This window comes from Ictidomys tridecemlineatus, chromosome 7, assembly GCF_052094955.1.
Source record: "Ictidomys tridecemlineatus isolate mIctTri1 chromosome 7, mIctTri1.hap1, whole genome shotgun sequence".
Taxonomy (NCBI): domain Eukaryota; kingdom Metazoa; phylum Chordata; class Mammalia; order Rodentia; family Sciuridae; genus Ictidomys; species Ictidomys tridecemlineatus.
Window position 1 is genome coordinate 196,331,755 of NC_135483.1, and position 26,497 is coordinate 196,358,251.

General features: G+C 50.3%; 1 protein-coding gene across 7 annotated transcripts in view; it reads left to right on the top strand.

Annotated features, from left to right (window-relative positions):
- The window catches only part of Traf3ip1 (TRAF3 interacting protein 1), a 57,117-nt gene extending 36,239 nt beyond the window's left edge, over positions 1-20,878 (top strand). For 6 of the 7 annotated variants that reach the window (XM_021727030.3, XM_013359182.4, XM_013359183.4 and 3 more), the window contains 2 exons: positions 19,011-19,234; positions 20,531-20,878. In XM_021727030.3, coding sequence (XP_021582705.2) covers positions 19,011-19,234; positions 20,531-20,696 — 390 coding nt within the window. In that variant the 3' untranslated portion in view covers positions 20,697-20,878. Of the gene's footprint in view, positions 1-14,786; positions 14,854-19,010; positions 19,235-20,530 lie in introns of those variants that run through there. The other variant, XM_078018362.1, reaches the window with a different exon arrangement.
- The last annotated feature ends 5,619 nt before the right edge of the window (positions 20,879-26,497 follow it).

Here is a 26,497-nt window from a genome sequence, read left to right on the forward strand (position 1 = left end):
TCTTGGTCTTCCTTTGTCCACTGTGTTTGGATTGGTGCTCTGTGGTCACATGTACAGTGGAGCTCACTGTGAACCATGTGATGAGGTCACCATCACCTGCAGTTCCCGCCCTTTCCCATCTCCCCCCAGTGCCCTTCCTTTCCTGCACTGTTCTCACTCCTGTTTTCCTGGGCTCCTCCTCTTCAGATGCCTAGTTCCTCTCTGGCTTTCCCACTCGAGGGCCGACACTGCACCTCGTCGTTCTGAGTGGCTTGTTTCACCTGGCGTGATGTCGCCATGCCACCCGTTTACTGCACGTGCCCTGCTCTCGTCCTCCCTGGGGCCGAGTAGAGCTCTGCTGTCAATAGCCCACATTTCCTTTCTCCACTTCTCTGTTGATGGCAGGTTCCAACCTTGGCTCTTGTGGATTTTGCTGCTGTGAACATTGCCATCTCTGTATCCCTAAAGTTTGCTGATTTTAGTTCTTTTGGATGAATACCAAGGAGTGGGATAGCTGGGCCGAATGGTGGTGAGACGGGCAAAGGGCAGGTTGGTGATAATCAAGGAAAAGGAAGTGGGTAGGTAGCACTTCCCAGCACCAGGCTGCCTACCTCTGACCCACACGAGCAGTCAGCCCCTGGCAGCGCTCTCCCTGCCCTTTGCTCGAGAAGACAGGAAACCTGAAATCTATAAGGGGCAAGACACCCCCTCTGCCTGGCACCAGCCCTGGACCCTCCTCTCCAGAGGAGTCTCTCTCTCTCTCTCTTGTCTCTTGAATAAAACTTGCTTTCTTGCTCCAGTGTTTCTCTGGTGTGTAATTTTCAACACTGGAGGAATGAGGACCCAATGCTGGTTTTCAGGACCGGGTCAGTGGTTCCTTGGTGGTTCTGTTTCCTGTCTTTTGAGAAATCTCCATACTGCTCTCCAGAGTGCTGGTACTGATTTGCAGCCCTGCTAGTTAAGCGTGAGTGTACCCTTTACCCGCATCTTCTAAATTACTAAATTACTAGTTATTACTTCTAAACTACTGAATTGCTAGTTAAGCACGAGTGTACTCTTCCCCCCCATCTTTGTCAACAGTTGCTGTGACTTGTGTTCTTGATGGCTGCCATTCTGACTAGAGGGAGAAGGAATCTCAGGGTAGTTTTGCTTTGCATTTCCCTGATTGCTAAGGATGATGAACCTCTTTTCCTGTATTTGTTGGCCATTTGTATTGCTGCTTTTGAGAAATGTCTGTTTTTCAGTTGGGTTGTTTTTTGGTATGAGGTTTTTAAAGTTTTTTTTTTTTAATCAAGATTAAGTATTTTAATAGAAGTTTGAACAAACACTTGTGCAGTTGCAGAGGTAAAGACTAGTCCTTCCCAGAGTGGGTAGAATGGGCTTCACCGGAAGAAATATGTAAAGGTTTCTAGTGTGCACAGGTGCTTGATTGGTGGACAGGAAGAAAGGGTGGTTCTGGCAGAAGAAATATTATCTGAAGAAGTGCTGGCACACTGAAGATGTGGCAGGCTCACGTCAGAAGTATCCGACTGCATTAGAGACCTGGAGTAGGTCCGGATGAGGTTTAGAAGCCATCCCTCTTGGGCTCAGTAGTTTTTAAAGTTCTTTATACGCGAGGATCAATGGAACAGGAGAGCCAGACAAAGCCAGGTAGATATGGCCATCTGATCCTTGACAAATGTGCCAAAAATATTATGTTGGAGGAAAAATAGGCTTTTTAACAAATGGTGCGGAGGAACTGGATGTCCAGACATGGAACAGTGAAGCCACTTCACACGCTGCACGAAACCAACTTGAGTGGATCCAATCAGCAGCAGCCCTGCAGCCGCTGGAGGGAATCGCAGGGCCAGCCTGGGGGGCCCGCCCCCAGCTCCACTGCTTCGCCTCCTTGTGAGCAGACGCCGAGGGCTTCCCTGTGGCTGAGCCTTGCCCCTCTGTCCTCCCTCCAGCCCACCCTGCGGAGGTCTGGCCTCTGCTCCACGTCCCTCACCTTCTCCAGGTCAGTGGACTGGACCTGCTTGCTGTTGCCTCTGGTGTCCTTCTTAGTCCTCACCTAACGAGGTCGTCAGAAGACCTGCTGCCTCTCCGCTCGGCTTCCCGTGGCCTGGTCTGGTGCCTTCTCTGCTGGCCCCCCTTCCGTGTCCCCTGCTGGCCTCTCTTCTCACTCTTCTCCTGGTGCCGGAGTCTCAATCTGGTGGCTTTTCTGTCTTCCCAAACTGCTCTGTTTTCGTTTTTACCACACTGATTTCTTTAGTGGTTATATTCCATTTTCCCGTTTCTTCTTGGGTTTATTTTGTTAAGTAGTATCTGAGTCAGTTAAGATCAGACTCACCTACAAGTGGAAGAAATATCTGAAACAATGATTGCTTCAAGGAGGTGGAAAGAATGCTACCTCGTGAGTCGGGTTCTGGGGACCATAATCCAGGTGGGGGAGCCCTGGCTGTCTTCTGCACAGTCTCCATTCCTTAGAGCACCTCGTCAGATGGCTGTCCCAGCTCCAGCTGTGAGACTGTATTTCAGCCAGCAAGAAAGAGGAGAAGGGAGGGGAAGTGAGCCCTCCTCCTTTAGGATATTTTTTGAAAATTATATATTCTACTTCCACTTAGATTATTTAGCTTAGAACTTTGTCACAAAGGAGACCATGAAGTGGAATCTTTTCGTTTCAGGAATCTGGACATTGCTAGCCATCAGGATGCCCTTTGCCACACACTGGACATGGCAGTGTTCCTCAGTGCTGGGCACGCAGACACTGGTCATGCAAGGCGCGGGAGTCATGGAGGAGCCTGCTGTCTGGCCCGCTGGGGTCTCTGCAGTGGCATCTCTCTCCCCTGCAGGCCACAACTTGTCAAGAGGGCGTCAGAGAGCAGAGCAGGCCACCGGCTGCACCTCTGCAGTGTGTATAGGAATCTCGTTTCATTCATGTCTTACCTGGGACATTGGAAGTGTGCCTGTAGGGTCCTCCCTGAAGCTGCCATTCCCTTTTCTTCCAAATATCCAGTGTTTTTATTCCTCAATGAGATTTTGGGAAAAAAATAGACATTTTGTAGTAAAGAGTGAACTCTTGGTTTTGTGGATATTCACTTTTATTTTCATTTCATTAACTTCTTCTCTGTTTTCCTTTAAATTTTTTTGGCTGTTTACTTTTTTTAGCTGCTTGAATAAGACAATTGGCTCTTTGAGTTTTAGTCCTTGTCCTCTTAATGCAAGTGTGTCTGAGGCTGTGTGTCTCGTGCAGGCTTCATCCCTGCCTTTTAAACTCCTTGGATAGTAAACTGACATTGAGAGGTAAAAACTAGGAGTCCTGGTGTTGAGTACCTTGGTATCACTCCTGCTTCAGCATGGGGGTGCCCAGGGGGTCTGTTTCTAGCTTGATGGTGTCAGTTTTAAAATGTCCTTATCGATGGTGTCAAGTCACTGGAATCGACAAGGCTGCTTTGTGGCCTAGTTCATGGTTGGTTTCATAAACATCTCGAAGCACGTTGCAATGCACGCCTCTCTCTGGCCACGTTTCGAGCCCCGGACTCGGTACCCTGGATTTCCCAGGGAGGCAGGGCCAAGACGGTCCTGCGGGGCGTGGCTGCATCCCCTGAGGTCCAGAAGCCCCCTCCCCACGTTAGGTGCCTCTGCCTCGTCTAGCTTTGGAGTCGTGAGTGTTTCCTCTGCTGGGCGCGTGCTGTGGGGTGCTGGTTGGCTCAGGGCTTTGGGGGGGAAATACGTGTCTGTGATCTGGGCATGTCTCCAGCTGCCTTTGGAGCTGCACAGGAAGAGAAACTGTTTCTTCCTGTGCCAATGGACTTGAACAGAACGTTCTAGAATGAATATGTGGACCAGATGCTTTAAGTGTTTTCTTCATTCTCCTGACTTCTGTACTCTCCTTTCAAGAGGAAGTAGTAACCTCATCAATATTAAGATGTCAGCTTCTGCGCGCATTTCCCCCCAATTCGGGTTTATGAAGAAGTTTTTGAAAAACAACCCCAAAAGCAGTTATATCGTGGTGTTTTTTGTGCTGTAGAAGTTCCTGCTTCTGAAGGTTGTGAACAGAGGAGCCTTGGAGCCGTGGCCAGTGGTTGTCGCGTGGGCTGCTGGCTTGCTTTCCCTCTGGGTCGCGTCTTCCTCTGCGTCTCTGCTCTCAGCTCAGATCTGTCCCTAGTGGGGTAAGGGCCAGATGCTCATCGCTCCTTCTGGGAAGTAGACCCTGGAGAGCCTCTTTGGTGGGCTGCTTCCTGTGTTGGTGTAGTTCTGGGGCTGCGCTGTCCTCTGGCTTCTGGGCTGGCGAGCTGCGCCCTGTTCAGAGCGTGCTGGAGGTCATCCATGCCACTCCCCGGTGAGTGTGACCCTTTGCAGACAGGTGTGTTGTGTAAATGCCGCACAGCAAACAGCCTTGGGGGATTTTCCCTGGTCTGTCTGCCCTGGGCCTCTGTTCAGATCGGCAGGCCCTTCTCACTATGGCCGCCAGGGGGTGCAGTTTCACCACGGATGCTCGACCCTCCTGGCCAGGTGCTCCCCGGGTCCCCTCCACTGCAGCCCTCACCTCACAGAGCTGTCCCTTTTGGTCTGGTTTATCTGTGGTCTTAATGTTACTAGAACGTTTTGTCGGCAAGGAATATTGTTTCCATTGAGATTTCTGTGAAGGAAGTAAAAGGGGCCTTGTGCTGTGGCAGTGGTCCACAGGGAGGGGTCAGCAGCAGGCTGGGGGGCCACGAAATCGACTTTAATTGTGAGTGGTATGGAGAAGGATTGTTAGTTATTTGGAGATTTTTAAAAATTATTTATTTATTTATTTTATGTGGTGCTGAGGTTCAAACTCGGTGCCTCACTAAAAGAACTATAGGCATATGCCATGGGTATACCACAGACGAGAAAGGTCTGGAAGCCACTGGAATCTTTTGCCGGTGAGCTTTGTGAGGTGTTCGAGGAGCTCAGCCTCTGGAGGTGCAAGCTGCACCTGGAGAGCACGTCGTGTGCGAGCGTGGCCCACGGCTCTTGCATGGACAGGTGACGGGCTGTAACTCACCAGGGTCAGGTTGACGAGTCGTCCTCTGTGTAGGGCGCTTACTTGGTGAGTGCTCCTGTGATGAACAAAGATGATTTTTACTCAAATGCCAGTGTGAAATATCCATCATACTGACCCGTCTGTTTTCTAGACTTGGGTCTGTGGGTCCAGGGGTCATTCCTGGCCTTCATCCCATCAGTACCCTATTCTGCTTCACACAGGACCTTGAGTCTAATGGGTCGTGGCTGGCAGTTGGGGCACTGTATGGTGTAGACTGTGATTGAAGAGGTCTGGGGGTGACTTGCTGGCCTGTGGGGTGGGACACAGTTGGTAAGGATTAGAACTCACACCAGCGGTAGGCAAACGGACCTTGGAAAGCAGGTGAAGCCAGTGTGCGGTGTGCGGAGGGTTCTAGGGGGCAGCCAGAAGCCCGGGCCCTGGGCGCAGGGTTGGTCCCCAGGTAGGCACGGGTGGGTCCCCTGGCTGAGATTTCCTCTCTGGTCTGCAGAGTAGGGAGACCTCAGAAGGTACCAGTGAGGCTCATGCAGCTGTTAAAACATTAGAAAGGAGAATTCAGAAGGAATGGCCCAGAGATGCAGCCACCCAGAAGGGGACCTATGTCCCTAGCGCACTTGGCCTGGCTGGGTCTCCCTGGCTCCGACCTGGTGCCTCTCATGACCTTGTGGTGACTGTGGCCACACAGTTTGATGATGTGTGACACTGGAATTCACTGTGAGTCATTGTACACACACATATAACCATTTGACCTGCCTCACTCTCCAGGCCTCCCTGCCCTGCCCTCTCCTCCCCCACCCATTCCTCCGCTCTGTGGACCTCCCTTCTGTTTTCATGAGGTCCCTTAAAAAAAAAAAAAAAAAAAAAAAAAGCATGTTTCTTAGAGGGGATTTGGTACTTGGTATTGTGAAGAGTGAGAGGGCATCATTGCCATGAGTCTGCCCTTCACAGGCAGGGGGCTCTCCTGCTCCGGGGGAAAGGGAGCTCAGTGTTGGCAATATCATTGTTTGTTTTAAAAGCAAACAGAAAAATAGTCTTGCAACTGTACTGTATAGAAAAAGACCCCAAGGCCAGGCTCTTTTCAAAAGCACACAAGTCAGGTCTGCTTGGAGTGTACCTAGGATTGCCTTTATTGCAGCTGGTGACCTCCTGACTGCAGTGGAGGGTGCACCCAGTCACCCAGTCTCGCAGGGTCTCCAAACACTGTGGCTCTTGGATGCTTATTAGGAAAACTTGCTTGGAAGACACAGTGAATCTAGATAACTCAGAGATTCCACAGGACCAAAGAGGAGCTCCTGACCCTCTCCTTGGGAGAGACACACAGTAGACCTGTCCCCTCCTGGCTGTTGGCCATGGCATGGGGCACCTGAGACGTGACTGGTCCAACCTGCAGGTATCCCTGTGTGAATACACAACATGCTCAGAGACCCGGGAAGAGAAGAATGCAGAACAGCTCACTAGGCATTTTTAATCTTAATGATATGTTGAAACAATATTTTGGATAAATTTGGATTAAATAAAGTTACTACTTTAGTAGAAAATATTAAATTATTTAAGCATATAAATTAGATAAATATCACATTTCTTTAGGGCAGCATTGGTACAGAGGAAATGAATTAAAATTGAGCATTAAGGCTGATGAGACACAGAATGGACCTCTTGAAAAGTTGGTTTCATGGCAGTGACATACTGCTAAGAGATGGTTCGAGGGAATGGGAATCAGGGGAGGAAAGCCACACAGAGCATCTTTTTTATTTATTTTATTTTTTTCACATACCTTTATTTTATTTGCTTTATTTTTTTTATGTGTTGCTGGGGATGGAACCCGGTGCCTCACACATGCTAGGCATGCGCTGTGCCGCTGAGCCCCAGCCCCGGCCCCATAAGAGCATCTCTCGTTTCAGAGATCTTTCTTCACTTGATGTGTCTTTTGTTGGTTGAGTTCTTAGTGTTAATCTAGTCAAAACTTCCCAATCTCTTATGGCTGACGCACTTTGCATCTTAGTTAAGAAACCCTTCCACAGACCCCTCTGTTCTGACGTCAGGGACATGACTCCCTGGGAACACTGAGGCTCCGTGTGGCGCTGCATGCCGTGCCCTGCAGCCGCCTGGGATGCACTTGGTGCGCTCGGTGCAGCTGCCCTTCTCTTCCCGGCCTGAGCAGCCCGTCTCCGCTGCTCTCCACACCGAGGGCAGCGTCTCCCCTGCTCTCCATCCCAAGGGGCAGTGTGGCCTCTGCTGTGTGAGGAGCTCCGAGGCAGGGTGGACGTGGACGTGGGGAGTCTCTCTGGATTCCACCCCAGGGGCCAGCACCCCTCTTCCCCGCAGGCTCAAGGGGTAACTGCTTCTGCTGCGAGAGCATTCGCTGTCTGCGGCCCTGCGCTTCTGCTGTGTGGTGTCACTCGGTCAGAGCACTGTCCCCTCCCTGGAAGGCCACCGGGATCTGTCCTGGGGCTCTACTCCAGTGGCCTGTGTGATCCTGCCTGCTCCCGAAGGCCCGTCTCTGAGCTCTTAGCCGCACTGAGTTTCTGCGCTCTGAGAGCTCACAGCAGGACTCCATGTCAGCGTAGGAGCCTTGGGGGACGCGCCGACCAGTCCAGGCTGCGGCATCCTGCAGAAGCCACTCTGTCACTGAGAGAGAGCGGCCGGGTGCCGTAGAGCTGTGTTTACTTACGGACACTGAAAGGTGAATTTCTTTTCTGTGTCACGAGTATTATCTCAAAATATTTTTTTGACTGTTTGTTAAGGGTGAGAGCCATTTTTCACTCTGGGTTCTACAGGCCTAGTTCCCGCTGTCCACCGCCTTGCGCTGACCCAGCCTGCTTTTAGCACTGTCACCTCTAAATAGGACCTGTGTTTGGTAACAAAGCCTTGTTTTCTAGTTCCTCGTAGCTGTCCTTTGGCGATCCCTGGCCCTTTCATTTTCATGTGAATTCTGTGACCAGCTTGCGGAGTGCCGTCGAGGCCCCTGGGTTCCCGTTGGCGTGTTCCTGAGCAGGGCTGCCCTGTTTCTTAGGCGTCCTGGCTGACTCTGAGCAGCCCTCTCCAGAGCCGGTCCTGTCTTGGGTTAGGTCTGCGTCTGCGCTGGACCGTTCTCTGCTGTTGGAGATACTGCTGTGTAAACTTGCTCTCTGCCTGTGTTGCTGGGGTAGAAATGCTGCTGTGACAGCTGGGTCCTTGACAAGCAGAGTGGAATCTGTCAGCTCCTCTGTGTTTTCTGTGTGTGACATCTCAGAGTGCTGCGTGCCAGGCTCTGCTCTAAGTACCCCGTGGGCAGTAGCACAGATGATAGTGAGCTGTGGGCACCAACCTTATCCCCACTTTGAAATTGGGGCACTAGGGTTAGGGACCTTGTCTGGGGCCTCAGGAGTGGAGAGTGGCAGATCCGGCTTTGGGACCCAGGCCTTTGTGCTTCCAGAGTCCCCTGGCCCACACCTTTCCAGGTCTAGGCCCACGGTTGCTCCTTGTTCCGCACTGAGCTGCTGGGGCCGGGCCTCCAGGACAGCAGGCGGAGCACAGTGATGGAGGGCAGCCTCCTTTCCTTCCTGGCTCTTGACGAGAAAGCTTCTGGAATTCGCCCCTTTCTGGTATTTTTGTTGTAGCGTTTAGAAACTGAGCAGCTGAGAAAGCGCTCTGTTCCCCAGCGTGGGCTTTGTTATGAGTGAGTGTCGAGTGTCATCGAGAGCTTCTCCACCTTGACTGCGATGCCGCTTGTGCTGCCTTTTGTCCAGGTCCAGGGAGCGACCTTCCCGGCTCCCGTGATGTTGAGCTGTCCTGTGTCCTTGGGATAAACCAAAAAAGTGGATAAGCCCTTTTTTGTCCACGCTTAGGCTCTTGTTGCCGCCGATGGGTAGTTTTCCTTCGTTCTCATGAGTGAGGTGGCCCAGGGTGTCCTCGGAGGACCAGGGTTAAGGAATGGGGTGCTCCTGCTCTGCCCTGGGGGCACTCAGAAGGCTGCCGCCTGGGCATGGAGTCACCTGGAGCTTGCTGCTGCTTCTGTGGGACTCGGGCCGCCCTCTCTGTCCCGGTGCCTGTGACTCAGCCTTGGCTGTCCCCTCTGGCTTGCTGGAAGTGCAGGCTCTTGATGGAGAGGCTGCGCCATGGAGTCCGTTCAGCCCACATCCGCGTGGAGCTCGGTCTGCCCTTTATGAACAGCATCTCCCCCTGCTTTTTCTCAAACCTCTTTTTCCAGGGGGTGGTTTCTTAGTCTTTCTGGGGTGCTGGCTTTGTCACCTTTGTTTCCTTTTGCTGACGTCTCCAGGTCCCTGGCTCCTCTCTCTGTGCTGCGGTCCCATGGTCTCTTGAGTCACACTTGCTGGTCCTGGTCTGTGTGCCTCCGCAGTCATACACAGGCTTGACGACTGCAGGCACCGTCCTGTCCAGCTGGTGTCCTGGCAGTGGCCTGCCCTGTTGGGGGCCGTTGGGCCCTTCAGAGCCGACACCTGCGGCCTCCGTGGCGCTCCGGGTCTGGCTGCTCTTGCTGAGCTGCTTGTGCAGCCCTAGTGCATCTGCTGTGCGCCACCTGTTGCTCATGCGCATGAAGTTGTGTAATTTGCTAATTTAAGTGATGATTTGATCATTTATAACTGTGCATATTTATGGGGCACAGTGATGTTATGCTTTATGAATATAATGTGGGATAATTAAGGCAGTTAACATATCTGTCACCTCAAATACTTAATCTTTGTTGTGAGAACATTTGAAGTTTATTTTTGGAAATTTTGAAATTATTAACACAATTATTAACTCTTTTCATTGTGCTGTATTATAGAACCAAAAACTCTTATTCCTCCTGTCAAAATTTGCCCTCCTTTGCCCGTCATCTCCCTGTCGCCTGGCCTCTGTAGCCTCACCCTGCTCTCTGTCTTTGAGTCCAGCTGTTCAGCTTCCTCAGAGCAGTGGGGACGTTTTATTTGTTTCTGGGGGTCCGATCACTTAGCATAATATCCTCCAATTCTATCCATATTGTCACGAAATTTGCTTGTACAATGCTTTAAACTATATTTACATTCCAGTGAATTGACCTAGAGTTTTCAGATTGTTTTGTGTGTGGTCAGAGGTTTTAGAATCAAGGTTATATTTGTAAATTAATTAAGACTCTTGACTTTTCCTGGAAGCTAGAACTGTTTAAGTCTGAGCAGCAACCTGGGGCTCCAAGGTTTGGTGGAACCTGAGGCCTGAGGCTGAGTACATGTTCGTCCCCTGCCAGGGCTTCTGGTCTCCCCCAGGTCACTGCCTCAGATGCTTCTCAGTTACTAGCAACTTGCAGACCTAACCCTCAGGAACCCAGGGGTTTGTGGTCACTCACTGCTGAGTGGTACTTGCCCTCGGGGCTTGTGGTCAGGAGTGGAGAGGCCTGGGAGACCTTTTCTGGCACTCTCCATGTGACTGGCCCTGCATAGGCCCACTTGCTGTGACTGGCTCAGAGAGTCTGCTCCTGCCCCCCTGCACAGGATCCCTATCGTTCCTCACGTGTCTATCTGGCAGCACCATCGAGCTGGGTGAGCTTGCCTCCTCACTAGATTGTAAGGGCTGTGGACAGTGAGCCCCTATGACCCCATGGGGTGGTCCACATGTGCTTTTGAAAAAGCTGCCTGTTACTTGACAATCTACTTTAGATTTGGCAAGCACTGTCCAGCTGGAGGACACACGCTGCTCCATGGCATGGCGCACAGAAGTTCCACCAGTCCCCAGATGGACGACAAGGTCAGGCCTCTGCTGTGGTGGGAGACCTGGGAGGAAGATCTTGGCTGCTGACTTGGGGCACCTGTTCAGTGCCTCCTGAAGCGAGGTCCTGGAAGTGGTGTCCTGGTCCATCTGGCTTGCTGTGACCCCTGACTGTCTGTCTTCTCATGCCCTGTGAGCTGGGCCTCTGGCTGGTTTGCTTGCTGGCTGCTGGTTGCCTCTGTAGTGGAGCTGAGCAGCTCTGCACAGCCGTGTATCCCTGATTCTGTGGGCCTGCTGCTCCAGGTCGGGCTGTTGGTGCTGCAGTGCCATTGACGTAGGTGGGCCCGTCTCATGTGGCCCTTCGTTTCCCGCCTGTCCCGTACAGGTCTTGCCCCTCTTTCCCTTCCTTTCTGCCGTCTGTGGGATCACTGGTGGTCTTAGTGTCTGGCCCTCCTCCCTTGGCATGTTGACTGCCAGCGAGGCTGCAGCGTCTCCACCTCAGCCCAAGGGCCTTGCGCTCCTCCTCGGACTCCAGCTTGGCCGGTCAGCCTCCTCGCCCCATGGGGAACCAGGGTATGGGGATGCCCTCCCAGCAGCCCTGAGGGCTCAGCCTGGGGCTCAGTTCGCCCTGTGAGATGGCCCCGAGGGTCTCCTCTGCAGCTGCTCTCAGGGTTCATGTGGTGTTTCCTTGCTGCCAGAATCAGCCCAGGATTGTTCACAAAAGGGGTTTTAAAGGATTTGTTTTAAAAGTATTACTGATCCTTAAATCGGTATGAAACTGATTCTAGAGATTTCACTTAAGCAAAGGTAAGAAGCTTGACAAGTTAGGAATTCCTAGTCATTGTTCTGTAAAGCCTGTGTTTTATTTTGTAATTAATAGTGAAAGAGGATGCATTCTAGGATTAAAAGCTGTGTCCCCCGTCGGACCGACCTGTCTGTTTTCTTCTGCCGTAGTTTTGTCCATGTTTCCTTATTCTATTTGTGCTTTCTCATCCGGGAAGTCAGCTGCTTCAGTTTCAACACTCAGGTCAGCTGGGCAGCATCTTCTACTCGTGGGTTACTTATCTAACATTTAACTAAGAAGTTATTCTTAAGCCAAATAAAATCCCCACTCAGTGCACTTTCTCTTAAAAATAATAGCTCATATAAGACTCAGCATCCATTAGGATCCAGGGCTGGAAGACCCGTCTTTACCATAGGGAGAAGCACCTGTCAAGTCATCACGTCACTGGTGGCTGGGGTGGCTGGAGAAGGTCCCAGAAGACTCAGGAGCAAGGGTGATGCCATAGTTCTGCTGAGATACCTGCAGGCTGAGCCAGTACCAACAGAAACGAGTTCAGTTCTAGAAAGCAGCACACTGGATCATCTTCAAGTGGAGATGACACTGTGGACCAAGTAAGTTGGCCAAAAACGTTGACTTTTAGGAAGAAAATAGAGAGATGGCCAGTGTCAAAATCAGCATAGAAAAGTGAATATTGATAAGAGTCAGAAACAATATGAATAATACCCTCCGCCCCCTGTTTCTCCATGAAACAGAAACGCAGTTTGATAACCCAAGGTGCGGCTTATGGAGAAGTTTATAGTAACCATGTTGAGCTATAGAATGTTACCAGGAAATATGAAGGATCCAGATAAAGCCACGGGACCACCATGGTTCGCATGGGAAATTCAATATCACAGGGACGTTGTTTTCCTCAAATATCTTACAAACAGTGCAATTCTGATAAATATTCGATGGATGTTTGGAATTGGGCAAATAATCTAAAGGCCATCTAAAAGAACTGAGTACATGAGAACGTTCAAGAGGCCAGGCCTGGGCTACAGTGCCACCGCCCTTGCTCCCATGGCTCTAGCTAGGAGTGAGCACTGCCTTTCCCGAGTAGAGGGGACTGTGTTCATGTCACCTAGTCTGTTCCCATGTGATGCAGGGGAGCAGAGCACCGATCAGCACTAGGAGAAAAGTATGCAGAGCTTTTACACAAACATGGGTGTACCATAGGAAAATGAAAACACAGCAAGCAGGTAGCACTGACACACCTGTACCAGGTCACTCAGGTGGAGGCAGAGCATACGGGGACCAGAGGAGGATTGCTGCTGTTTTAACAAGGTTGGTCCAACAGTCCCCTGGGCCTTGACACTTCCCATCTCTGATGACAAGATTGCTTGTTTCCCTCTGGAACAGGAAGGGCCTTCCCCATGGGGGTTTATCGCCCTCCTAGGGAGAAGAGGGAGAGCAGAGCACCTGCACCTGCAGCCTTTTGCTTTTGGCACTGGGGATCAACCTTGGGTGCTTTATCACTGAGCCACAACCCAGCCCTTTTTTTTTTTTTTTTTTTAAGAGAGAGTGAGAGAGGGGAGAGAGAGAGAGAGAGAGAGAGAGAGAGAGAGAGAGAGAGAGAGAGAGAGAGAGAGAGAAATTTTAATATTTTATTTTTTAGTTCTCCGCAGACATAACATCTTTGTTGGTATGTGGTGCTGGGGATCGAACCCGGGCCGCACGCATGCCAGACGAGCGCGCTACCGCTTGAGCCACATCCCCAGCCCCACAACCCAGCCCTTTTGAAAATGTTTTTGAGACAGAGCCTCGCTAAGTTGCTGAGGAATAGGAGCTCTCGACAGAGGAGTTTTGCTCCTCCTGATTCAGCTCTTGCTCGCTGGGATTACAGGAGTGTGCCATTGCACCTGGCCCACACCTGTTGTTAGCTGCCTTTGGGTCAGGGTAATCCTCTGCCAAAGTGCTACATTTCAAGTGGCCTATTCTGTCACCCTTCGTTGATAAGACGATTGTAAAAGACATTTCCATTTCCCAGGCCGTCAGGAAGGCCCGCCTGAAGATGGGTCATGATCTGACCTTCTGCTGGCTTGCTGCTCTTCTCTTGCAATTCTAAGAGGTGGCTTCCTCACCTCCGAAGGTGTCGTGGGTGAAGCTCACGTCTAACACTCACTCTGTGTGCATTCCTCCTCTGGGGGAAGTTTGCCATTGGTTCTTTATAGCTGTGGGCGACATGTTGATGACAGTAATAACTGACAATTACAGAGTGCGTAGTATGGCCACAGAATTGCCCACATCGCTCTGTTTAATCCTTGCAGTGACCTCTGAGAGAGGTGTTCCTAAGTGAGTTAGGAAAATAAGGCCCCAAGGTCATAACTGTGGACATAAGTTCTAGAGGTGGGATGGGACATTCCCCTGCAGGGTTTGGCCCCAGTCTGGGCAGTACCCTCATTCTGTCCATCTTCTCCGACGTCGGTATTAACAGCATGTTCTGGACATGGAGTGGCAGTGTTCTACCTGCTGCCCTTAGAGTTGTTCAGAAATGATGGAGGAGGGAGGCGTGGCTCCCTCATATGCACAGAAGTGGAATATTGGTTCATTAATATTCGACATAGATTTCTAAAGCCATCTTAGAAAATTGCTTGGCAGCATGTCATGAAAAACATGCCTTTGACCTGGCAGTGCTGCTTCTTGTCCCTTCCCATAGCACATCGTGTGCCTGTGTGAGCTGGGACACGTGTGAGTTTATTCAGAGTTGTGTTTTTTATAAAAGCCCTACATGAAAAATAACCCCAGAGCCCACCAGCAGTAGACTGGGTGAATAAATCATGGAGTTTCATTCACATAATGAAGTGCTGTTCTGCAGTACAGTGAACAGAATCCGAGTTATGTGGTTGATTCAGAAACCAAATGTTGAGCAGAAGAGGCAGAGGTAGGGGCTCTCTGCTCATGAGTCCATTTGTATCCTGCTAAGTAAAACAAGCATGCAGGCAAGCACCGGGCCAGACAGACCTCCAGCAGGTTGAAGGGCAGGCCTCGGACCCTGTCGGACCCTGTGCTCAAGCTGGAAGAGCTAGCAGTGTGTGTACTTAGCCCAAGTGACAGCTGCAGCTCTCCGCTTCACTCCTCTGTTAAACTGAACATTCATGCTTAATCTGCTTTTCTGTATGTGCATCAAGAGGTGGCAGTGTTTGCCTAGGGTCATTCTGTTCCTGTGTTGGAGAGGTCCTGGGTGATCTGTGTGCACAAGAGGTGAATGTCTGGTTCACAGAGGCGTTCGGTGGTGGGATACTTCTGGATGAACGGGACACAGCACGATTGTTCTGTTGGCCTGAGCTTTTCATTTGTAACTGAATGCAGGTTTTCCTGTTGATGAAGAATAGGAACTCTTGACAGGCTTCGTAAAAATCAGCCCCTGGGGTCAAGGGTAAGTGTGTTGTTTAAAGCAAATGCTTTTTGATTTATTACCCTGTGCCCCAGTTAATCGTGCTTTTGTTTACTAGGTTTGCCAGACTAGTCAAGGGCAGCAGAGTGGGGGCAGTGCAGAGGCCTGGCCTCCCTTGTGGCCCCCACCTGCTTGTGAGAGAGACTTCTGGCAATACCCAAGGGCCAGACCATAAGACACTGTTCTTCAGTTAGTACTTTCTTCTCTTGAAGCATTGCAGTTGGAACAGGTCTCTAAGTTGGATCATTTTTATCTGTCTGACTTATAATACATGATTGAAAATTTAAAAATCTTAAAACAATTGTCCACATTTCTGGAGGCATGTGTGTATAGTAAAATGCAAATAGTATTAAGTTTCAGTAGATAACTGATCACCAGAAAAATCTTGGAAGCATTTTCTAAAGTTTGCTTGCATGGGGGTGTGTGCAGGGCGTGTGCAGTACATGTGCAGTGTGTGCGCATGGTGGCATAGGCAGAGTGTGTGCATGGTAGTGTGTGCGCATGATAGTGTGTGCATGGTGGTATGTGCAGTGTGGGCAGGGTGTGTGCATGGTGGTGCATGCAGTGGTGTGTGCAGTGCAGGCACATGGTGGTGTGTACATGGTGTGTTTCAGTGTGTGTGCAGTGGTGTGTGCAGGGTGTGTTCATGGTGGTGTGTGCTGTGTGTTCATGGTGGTATGTACAGTGTGTGTGCAGGGTAGTGTGTGCAGTGTGTGTGCAGTACATGTGCAGTATGTGTGCATGATGGTGCGTGTAGTGGTGTGTGCAGGGTGTGTGTGATACATGTGCAGTGTGTGTGCATGCTATTGTGTGCAGTGGTGTGCATGGTGTATGTAGTGGTGTGCATGATGGTGCATGCAGTGGTGTGTGCAAGGTGTTGCATGGTGGGTGGTGTGCGCAGTGGTGTGCATGGTGGTGTGTGCAGGGGTGTGCATGGTGGTGTGTGCAGTGGTGTGCATGTTGGTGTGTGCAGTAGTGTGCATGGTGGTGTGTGCAGGGGTGTGCATGGTGGTGTGTGCAGTACTCAGCCAATTGCTTTTTATACTTGCCAGAGGCCTTCATGCCAGAGGCAGCTGAGAAAGTAGCCTCTAATCTGCAGGAAAAGGAGGCAGGAGCCAGGAGAGTGGGTCTGCATCCCCATGAAACATGGGTGCTACTCTGCTTGATTTTTAGAAACAGCTTTTAGAAACAACCCTGGTAAGAGTGTCACAAAAAGGTGTTGTAGGTAGTTCTGCATGGTTCACAGCAGATTTTCTCAGAGCTCAGAATCAAACCTTTTGTTATGGAAAAGAGTTTGGGTGTTAATTTCATAGCTGGGGTTATATTTTATTTTAAAATGGAGAAAGGGAAGGGAGCATGTCACTAAGAAAGGTCAATTATTATTACTACTTGTAATTCTAGGGATTAAACACAGGGGTTTTACACTGAACTGCATCTCCAGCCCCCTCCCCTTTTTGCAGGCTTAAAAAATTTTTTTTGAGACGGAGCGTACTAGGTTGCTAAGGGTGTCCTCAAATGTGCTATCCTCCTGCCTCAGCCTCCTGGGTTGCTGGGTGAGTTTCCTCCTTGCCCAGTGGAAAATTGTGTTTTATTGAAAGAATTTACCCATCTGCATCTGGACATACAGCTGTTGGTGGAGGTTGGTAGTATAAATAATCTTTTTTCAACATGCACCATAGTACTGCAGGCATACCTGGTGAGCTGTATGGCTAGGAGTTTGTGAAAGCATGCCTGGGCTTCTGCTGAGGCCTTCGACTTCTTCCTGGGGATAAGTTGACGGTGAGAGCTAATGCCTGTGGGTGGCTTCTGCATGTGAGGCACGGAGCTGCTTATTTAATTATCCCATTTAACCCTACCTATAAGATAAATATTATTTCCATTTTATCAAGAGGAAGTTGAAGTACAGAGATCAAGTCAGGCTCCAAAGGCCTAGAGTTGGGAGGCGGCATGGCTGGGCTGGCTGCAGGACCTGACCACTCCTCTTGCGCCCGTGAACCTGCTACATTCTAGATTGGTTTAGGTCGTATCTTGTGTAATGATGGATTTTCAGTATTTTTACTCTGTTTCCAAAAATTAATATTTCTTATGACTTAATTACTGTATGGTGAGTATGGTTGTAGATTCTTAAATTTTACTATACATATTAAAATTCTTTAAAACAAGGTTACATTTATATGGAAAGTTGCCAATAGACCTACATGAGCTATATAAGAGCTAGTCTTGGGGCTGGAGTTGTAGCTCAATGGTAGAGTGCTTGCCTAGCACATGTGAGGCACTGGGTTCAAACCTCTGCATCACATAAAAAAAAATGAAATAAAGATATTGATTGTGTTCACTTACAACTTAAAAAAAAAATTAAAAAAGCTAGTCTGTCCTCAGAGGGTTGTGTGTTCTTGTTAAAGGAAATAGTCACTGCTTGATTTGTCCATCTTTACCCTGCCAAGTTCATCTGAATGAAAGCTTAGACGTTTCCAGAATTCTAATGTTCTGTGGAAATGTGATCCATTGCCTTTAAGATAATAAAAAAAGAGTCTCACAAACTATCATAATCCCAACCCAAGTATATCTTGTTTTAAATTCTTAGCATCCTAAAATAAGGATTATAAACTTCAGTGTTCGGAGTTGTGCTTGGTTCTATGATGTAGAAATATGAAGGGTTTGACAGGTGACCCACAGTGTGAGGGCGTTGACCAGTGAGTTCTTTGTGTCTTTCTTTGTCCTAGTCCATGGCTTTGTGAGACAGTTACACATACAGCCCTGAACGGCCAGCGTCAGTGCCAACAGTGTCCGACACATGGGGGCCACCTCATCATCATGGCGAGTGGGTCTTAATAGAATTTTTAATTTGTCTTCCAAGTCAGGGAGATTTTCTAATTTGTATGTGATAAAGACTGTGAGCTTCCCCCTTGGGAAACAGTTGACTGTGGTGGTGAGCCCTTTTAGTCAGCCAGCATCCTGACTGTCACCTGTTTAAAGTGAGCCTGTTGCTTTGAGGGAGCTGTAGAGTCTTCTGCAGTTGGAAGTGGAGGAGGTGGTGCCCTCTCCACCTGCCCTGTGGCAGCACTCTGCAGAACTGCAGCCCACCCTCCTCCCCGGCCCTCAGCCCCGTGCCCCTGCCAGGCTGTCCTCCCGGCCTGGGGTGTGCAGGGTCGTGGAGTGTCTCAGGACCCTCCTCACTCAGTGGGACTCCTCAGGGCTGTCCTGCTGGCTCCCTGCCAAGTTCCTCCCTGCCTTTCTGGTGCATTCCATGGTGTTCCACAGTTCACTTGACCCCCTCTGAAGGGCGTCTGGGCGGGGTGTACAGAGGGTGTCATGGCTCTGGCTGAACCCCTAGGAGGACGGTCGCTAGAGCATATGGTAGCTGCACATTTAGTTTTTCAGAAGCTGCCAAGCGCTTTCCAGCAGGTTGTGCTGCTCCATGCCCCCAGCAGCAAGCGGAATGTCATTTCTCCTGACCAGTGTCAATTTTTTATCAGACGTTGTGGTGGTTGTATAGGAATCTCATTGGCCTTGAACTTGGATGTCCTCCGCAGCTAATGGCTTTGAACAGTTGTCTGCATGTGCTCTTCAGTGAAATATCTGGCATTGCCCATTTTCTGACTCGTTTGTTTACCTTTTTCCATTGGGTTTTGAGAGTGCTCTGCATATTCCAGATATTAGATACATGCTTTTTTAAAAAAATAGTTTATTTTTTAGTTGTAGATGGACACAATATCTTTATTTTATTTTTATGTGTTGCTGAGGATTGAACCCAGGGCCCCGCACGTGCTAGGAGAGCGCTCTACCACTGAGCCACAACCCCAGCCCAGATATAGGCCTTTTTTAAAACTATGATTTGCAAATATTTTGCAACTTTTTTAGAGTAGATATTTTAATTTACAGGTGCAGACAGACCCACATTCCCTTTGAGAAGGGAAGGTTTTGTCCCTTCCTGTCTTGGGTGCTCCCATGGAGCCTGCCACCTCACATCTACTCTTTTGGCTGTTTTGGTCCCTGTGTCCTAGGAGTGATACTGTCCCCAGCCAGCACAGTCACTATGCTGTGTCCATCTGTCCAGCCCGGTGGTGGTGTGCCCAGCGGCCCCCCTCCTGCCTACAACTCAGGATACTTCTTTCTTTCTCTGGCTTCCCTGACTGTAGGAGAAATCCTTTGTCTTTGAGTCAGCGTGGAAGAAGGAGAAGGATATTGTTTCCAAGGAGATCGAGAAGCTCCGAGTGTCCATTCAGACCTTGTGTAAGAGCGCGCTTCCTCTGGGAAAGATTATGGACTACATCCAGGAAGATGTGGACGCCATGCAGAACGAACTGCAGCTGTGGCACACGGAGAACAAGCAGCATGCAGAGGCCCTGCAGAAGGAACAGAGGTGGGGAGGAGCCTGCATAAGGGGCAGAGGAGGGAGGGGCCTGCAGAGGGAGCAGGGGAGGGAGGGGCCTGGAGAGGGCAGAGGAGGGAGGGCCCTGCAGAGGGAGCAGGGGAGGGAGGGGCCTGCAGAGGGAGCAGGGGAGGGAGGGGCCTGCAGAGGGAGCAGGGGAGGGAGGGGCCTGCAGAGGGAGCAGGGGAGGGAGGGGCCTGCAGAGGGAGCAGGGGAGGGAGGGGCCTGCAGAGGGAGCAGGGGAGGGAGGGGCCTGCAGAGGGAGCAGGGGAGGGAGGGGCCTGGAGAGGGAGTAGAGGCTATTTACCTGCAGTGCTGACAATTAAAAGCCAGTGCCAGGCGAGTGTGCTACCACTGAGCCCAGCCCTAGCCCCTACATTTTGATTTAGTTTGTATTTTATGCTTTAAAAACCTAAAGGGGGGCTAGAGTTGAGGCCCAGTAGTAGACAACTTGCTCAACCATATGTGAGAAACTGGGTTCCATTCTTAGCACCACATATAGATAAATGAATAAAATAAAGGCCCATCAAGAACTAAAAATATATGTTTAAAAAAAATGGGCTGGACATGATGGCACACATCTATAATCCCAGCTGCTCAGGAGGCAGAGGCAGAAAGGTTGCAAGTTCAAAGCCAGGCTGTGCAACTTAGCCAAGACCCTGTCTCAAAATATAAAAAATAAAATGGGCTGGGGATGCGGCTCAGTGGTTAAGTGCCTCTGGGTTCAATCCTTAGTACCAAAACCCCCAAACAACAACAACAAACCATAAAGGGAAGGTTAGTTTTGACTTCAGCTTTCCCAAGGTCATGTTAGTTCCCTTGCTCCCGTTATTTAGTGCAGCAGATGAGAGCCTGGCACAGAAGGCCCTACTGGCTTGGCAAGCTTCTTCCTGTGGCAAGGCCTCCTGTCCTCTGACAGGAAGGGACTGGTCTAGATGGTGGTCCTTAGTGTCCATGGGGAAATTGCTGTGCACCTCGTGGCCAGCCCTGGGACTCTGTCAAGTATATAATTTGAGGACTTCAGTCCCATCATTTAGGAAACATTGGCCTCCTTTAGTAAGTCTCCTATTTGACTTCTCTTTTGGCCGTGGCAGGGGTTGCGGAAATGCGAAATAAAGGTTGTCCAGACGTGAGTGGTTTGCTCCTTCTTGTCATCAGGGTCAGAGATTTAGATCGTACCCTTTTTCTTTGGCTGCAATAGAAGTTGACTTGTGCTGTCTTTTGGGGGTTATTAAGAAGCAGATCTAAAATGAGGGCAGGCTGATGTGCGCTGGCGTGTTCCCTTAGTATCACGGACTGTGCCGTGGAGCCCCTGAAGGTCGAGCTGGCTGAGCTGGAGCAGATGATCAAGGACCAGCAGGACAAGATCTGTGCTGTGAAGGCCAACATTCTCAAGAACGAAGAGAAAATCCAGAAGATGGTGTACAGTATCAACTTGACGTCGCGAAGGTGAATGCCGAGGATTCCAGGGAGGAAGTGCTGTGTCCGCATGGCCCGCCGTCGGGAGGAAGTACTGTGGGCTGCGTGGCCGTCGGGAAGCTTCCGGGCTCTGAAATGCCTGCACATAGAGTGTGTCGGGAGGCCTGTGCCCCTCCCGGCTGGAGCCCCCGTTGTTTATAAATGCTCTTCAGAACACCTTTGTGGGAGGTATTTTTTGCAAGCCTGTTCTCTCTTTCTCTGTAGCCTATTTAGTCCTATATCAGAATTCTCATGCAGGTAAGCGTTGTCGGCACCAGGAGATGTTCTTTATTTTGGTTTTTGAGTCAGGGCTTACTGCATAGGCCCCAAGCGAAGGGTCACCATGAACTTTCTGATGGGCACTTCATACACAGAATGAGGCCTGAAAACGATCACATTATATTTTAGATTTCCAGCTGAGCAGGGTGGACGGGAGCCCGTGTCCTTGGGTGTGTGCCGAAGCCGGGTTATTTTCTCCTTCGTGAGCGCATGGGCGTCCTTATGAGGTCATTTTTTGGGGCCCTGTTAACTTGTGCTTGTGTGTCTGGCCCTCCAAGTTCACAGTGGACAAGAGAGGTTTCAGGGTGGCTGTTCAGAGCCTCCTCTGGTATGGAGTTGCCACAGGGACACCTTTGCTTTCCTCATGGCCTTGCCCTGGGTGTCCCCGGTCAGCATGAGCAGAACCCTGCGTTCCTGTAGGAGGAGCCCTTCTGTGAGAGGCAGCAACATCTTCCTTTTCCTTGCACAGGCTTGTGTACCTGAGAGACAGTCCCTCAGGAGAAGCCACAAGAAGAAGACTTAGGAGGATGGAACAATACCTAAAATTTTTTGATGTTATCCACTTTTTTTGGAAATTGCTTTTTAAAGCAAAGTTATTAATTTTTTTAAAACTTTTTTTTTTTTTTTTTAGTTTTCCACTTAAATACAATATTGCAAATGCATACAAAGGTCTTCAGTTCCTGTGGGAAGGGTTTTGTGTGGAGTTATACTTGCAGGTCCTGAGGGCCGGATCCAGGTCCTTCTCCCTCCACTGAGGAGTCTGCATCAAACGTGAGCATTGCTGAGAAGGGTCAGCAATGGCAGCACAGCTTGTTTTAGGTCCAGAGCAAACCCTCTCTGGGCGGCCGTGGGCTCCCAAGCTGCCTGGCTCAGGAGCAGGTGCTGGAGATTCACCCTGTGGTGGCACTGCTGCTTCTCCTTCCCACCTGCATCTTGCAGTTATTTTTGACCAGTTCCCAGGACACAGGGTTGTGGTGGGAGGGGCTGTTGGTTACAGTCCTTCAGGTATTTATAGTCTCTTTGCTACTGAATTGAGTGGCTCAGCGGTGATCCCAAGTGGTCCCTGTTTGCTTCAGGTTAAGCCGCACGCCTTTCATGGCTTTGTCCCTGTGAATAGGATTTGTGCGTTGCAGAAATTGCATACATTGTATGTGAGCAGACTTTTGTGTGAAGTGGTCTATCACATTGTATCATAAGGTTTATTTTTCTTTCATATGTAAATCGTAAAAGTGATCACCTATTTTTTTTTATAAGTGTATGGATTGTACAATTCATTTCACACATGGAAAAATCATAAGCATTTGGATTTTTAGTTTTCAAAGGTATGTAGAAAAATACATCTTTTCATTCCTGTTGTGACACTTACCCCTTTTCTAAATTAACTGAAGTTTTATAAGACAGGTAAGTATTTACCAGAAATTTTAAGACTACTTATAAGGCTCGCGAAGGTCTCTGCATGTAGCTATCACTGTATCTTATGATCAACAAATTAAATCCTCATCTTATTAACATTTTGAGGAAATATACCAATGGAATTCTTAAGTGTTTTTCTCGACTGTGCTTTATAAGTTCTGGAGTTATTCTTCAGGAGTTTGCATTTACCAATTCAGTGACACTAATTTATGTTCAAAGGAGATGTGTCAATCTTTGGAAAAAATAGTTCAAGGCTAAAATTTAAGCTTTCCACTTTGATGTTCATGCTTGTTTTCCTTTTCAATAATCAGCCTTTAAAGGAAACATCTCCTGAGACTGTGAAGGCAGAAGGCATCCTCCAGGACGGGTGCACTTTGGGATTGGGTAGAGGGGGATCTAGTTGAATGTGCCTGGGCTGGTTTGCACACTGCCCTGGACTAGGTTGTGTGTCTTGTGCCTGGTGTCATGGCACCCCAAGAGAGAAAGGACAGCCAGGACCTTTCTCTGGGTCTTGAATAAACAGTTGGCAGAAGGTGCACACATAAACCTGTTTCAAAGAGAGGCCACCTGCAGACAGGGTCATCTGTCATCATCACAGTCCTGGACGAGGCTCCTGCTCAGGGAGCTTCTGTCCACTCCTAGGGGCACAGACAGCTCATCACTTCATCCAGAGGCCTTCAGAGGAGACCACTGTGATTGCCCCTGGTGTTCCGCAGGGTCCCGTGTGGCAAAGCAGAGCTTAGGCATGTCAGAGGAGGTGAGTGGCCTGGCGGAGGGGACAACATTGCTGCTCCAGGTACCTGGGGGCTGCCCCTGGATCTTCCCAGGACACTCTGACCCTGGGGCTTGTTTTTCCACGAGGAGTTTTGGTCAGCAGTTTATACAAGCTGGCAGGAGCGGAGCCCTGATCAGGATACCTCCAGCTTGTGTTGTCATGGAGGGGCTGGGAGGACTGTGTGTGTGTGTGTGTGTGTGTGAGAAAGAAAGAGACAGGGAGCGACTGGGGTGTTTTAGTCAGCCTTTTGTCACTGTGACCAAGACCCAACAAGAGCAACTTGGAGGGAAAGCTCATTTTAGTTCATGATTTCAGAGGTCCAGTCAGCAGTCAGCCAGCTCACAGCTCTGGGCCCCAGGGAGGCAGAAGAATGTGGTGACGGAAGGGTGCGTGGAGGGCAGTTGCTCAGCCAAGAAGCAGAGCTCTGCTCAAAGGCGCCCCTCAGTGACTGTGCAGCCACACCTACCTGCCTGCAGTCACCAACCAGCTCGGCGCTGGCGGAGGGTTGGTCCAGTGCTTGGGTCCCAGCCTTCCCCTCTGGACGTCCTGGCACTGTCTCGCTCCGGAGCTTTCGGGGCACCACTGTGCCATCCATAACCTGGGGATGGAACTCAGGACCTTGCACAGTTAGGGGAGCTCTGCACCAAGGAAATCCTGTGTTCTTTTTATTAATTCAGCAAGAGAAAAGCAGTTTAAATGGGTTTTCAACCATGAAACTTACTTGTAAGACTATTTACAGCTGCATATCAAATGGATCATCCTTTTCTTAAACCAGGCAAATCAGTCTTTCTGGTAAGGCAAAAGTTCAGGAGGCGAGCTTGCTGCAGGCTTCCCCAGGGTGCAACCTCACAGGGCCTGGCCAAGGTTGCAGCGGGGTTGGCAGCATCCACCTCGCTCTGCGTCACACCCTTAAATTTCCCCTTCTGTTCTCAGCAAAAACTGAAGTTGGCTTGTGCTGTGACATAAATCACAGCATGCTTAGGCCACTGCTTGACGTCCCCACCACTGCGCAGGTGCCTGCAGTGCTGCTCGTTGGGCCTGCGGGGCCTCCTGGGGTCTCAGGCCTCGTGAGGGTGCTTCCGCCACCCTCGCCATCCACCCTGGGCACCGTCCAGCTGGGCCTGAGTTGCACCTGTGTGATGACAGAGTGCCTCCCTCCCCGCTGATTTGGGTGATGAGTGATGCAGGGGCCTGTGAAGCCTGTGCCGATGGCTTGTGGCCATGAAGGGACAGCCTCTGAGCACGAGGTGCCCTGTGTGGGTACTGTGGTCTTCGTGACTCTGCCCGGATCCTTTGCTTTCCCCGGAGGTCCCTAAGCCCCATCCGGCAATGTGCAGGAGCCTCGGGACCTCAGACACTGGCAGGGCTTCCTGGTCTCACTGGACAGGGTGCTGGCGAGGGTTTCCTCCTTGGCCGACAGTCCCGAGAACATCACACAATCCCTGACCCCTGCCCCTCCTCTCTGAAGGGCGCCAAACTCAAAAGTTTTCTCCACCAATCCCTGCAGGACACAGTGTCCGCTCACAGTTTCTGAGTCACCCTTCCAATCAGCACCCACCAAGTCGCCTACACAACCTTGCAAGCTCATGCTCTCTGCCCTCCTCCTCTCCTCTCTGCCTTCCTTTCCTTCCCCTTTAGGCAGCCCCCCAATAAAATCTTTTGGTTGAATCTCCATCTGGGTGCGTCACTCGCCTTTCAGAAGGACTCCCCTGCCAGCCGGCGTCTGAGAGCTGGTGCTGACCTGAGAGGAGTATTCAGGTGGGCTGTCCTTTGGACAAGATGCTCCCCTCCGTTGGCAGAGGGCTGTGATTCCAGGGCTTCCTTCCCCTTCCACTCTCCAGCCAAGCCCTCCCCTTGGGACGGTGGGGTGGAAGGAGCACAGGGTGTGGAGTCGGGAACCATTTTGTTGTATGTGCTTTTCTTCCTCTCCTCTGAGCCTCAGTTGTCTGCCATTGGTCACTAGAGAACATTCTGGCTCCCTGCATAGAGGGCTGAGGCCTCTGTGGGGGTTTGGAAGTTTGTGGTCTCAGTCAGGTGTGTGAACCATGGAGCCCATGGGGCCATCATTCAGGAAGCATCTGTTCTGTTTTCCTGAAGGGCATGAGATCTTCTGGCTTGAGTAGTGAAAAGCCAGCCATGCTGCTTTGCATGCTCCTGGGAGAGAAGTGGCCTCCCGCCTGAGGGGACAGAGAGGGCGCCCTGGCAGAAGGGAGGTGCCAGCACTTGTTAGGTGATCAGGAAGCCTGTGGGAGACCGGGGGTGAACTGGTGAGGGACTCTGTGGTGGTCACTAGCGATGGTGAAGCCACCCAGGACCCCTTAGCTCCCCTGCTTGGTGTGGGAAGTGTGGGGATTGAGACCTCCCCTCCTGCAGCCCAGCCCAGGACACAATGTAGAGAAGCTCACTGCTGGGGACCCCACAGAGCCAAGGTCTTGGGGATGTCCTTAGAACGTTCCCTGGGGAACATTTCCGACATCTGTGAAGGGCTAGGGAGAAGACTGGGTGGTGGGGAGGTTGCACTAGGGCCTCAGGGTCCATAGATGTCCTTTTTCACCAACTTAATCTGAAAATTGAACCCTGTTATTAAAATGAGATTGTTGAAATTTAAGCCAATTCTACAGTTTGCCTAGAAAATAAAAAGATTAATTTGTCCCCTGACATATAAACTATACTAGCTAAAACAGACAGGCACTGCAGGGGAATAGATAACCCAGGAAACAGGACAGGAGCCCCAACTGGACAATGAGTTGGAGATTTTAGTTTTGATAAATATGGCGTTTCAAGGCAGAGGGATTCACATCGGTATTTGGACATGTGGTTGTCAGCATGGCAAGGATACAACTGCATTCTCACCTCAGGTCACATAACAGTTCTCAAAAGATCAAAGTTTTGGACAGCATGACAATATTAGAAGCTGCAGCTGGAGAGCGCTCTGTGTGTTTATGTGTCTCCTGCCCGGGACGCGTCTGCGACATGAGAAGCGCTGAGGCTGGGACCGCAGCCCTGAGTGGGGGGCGCGGTGAGCACTGTGTGCCTCCTTAGGACAGGGTGATGGTGGGCCACCCTGAAGGAAACAATCCCCTGGCTCCCTGAAGTCACCCATTTCCAGGTAGCCAGGCAGAAGTGAAAACAAAAGAATGTGTCGCATATCTAACAAGGAGTCAAGGTTCATAATAGACTTTTAATTAGTTGAACGGTGGAAGGAGGACACAAGTGTCAGTCAAATGACGGGGAAGCATGTAAGCCAGTCAGTGTTCAGCCATGTGCAAGGGAACAAACATAGTGAGAGCCTGGGGACTCTCCACAGGAGGAGGGGCTTCCCAGGCTCC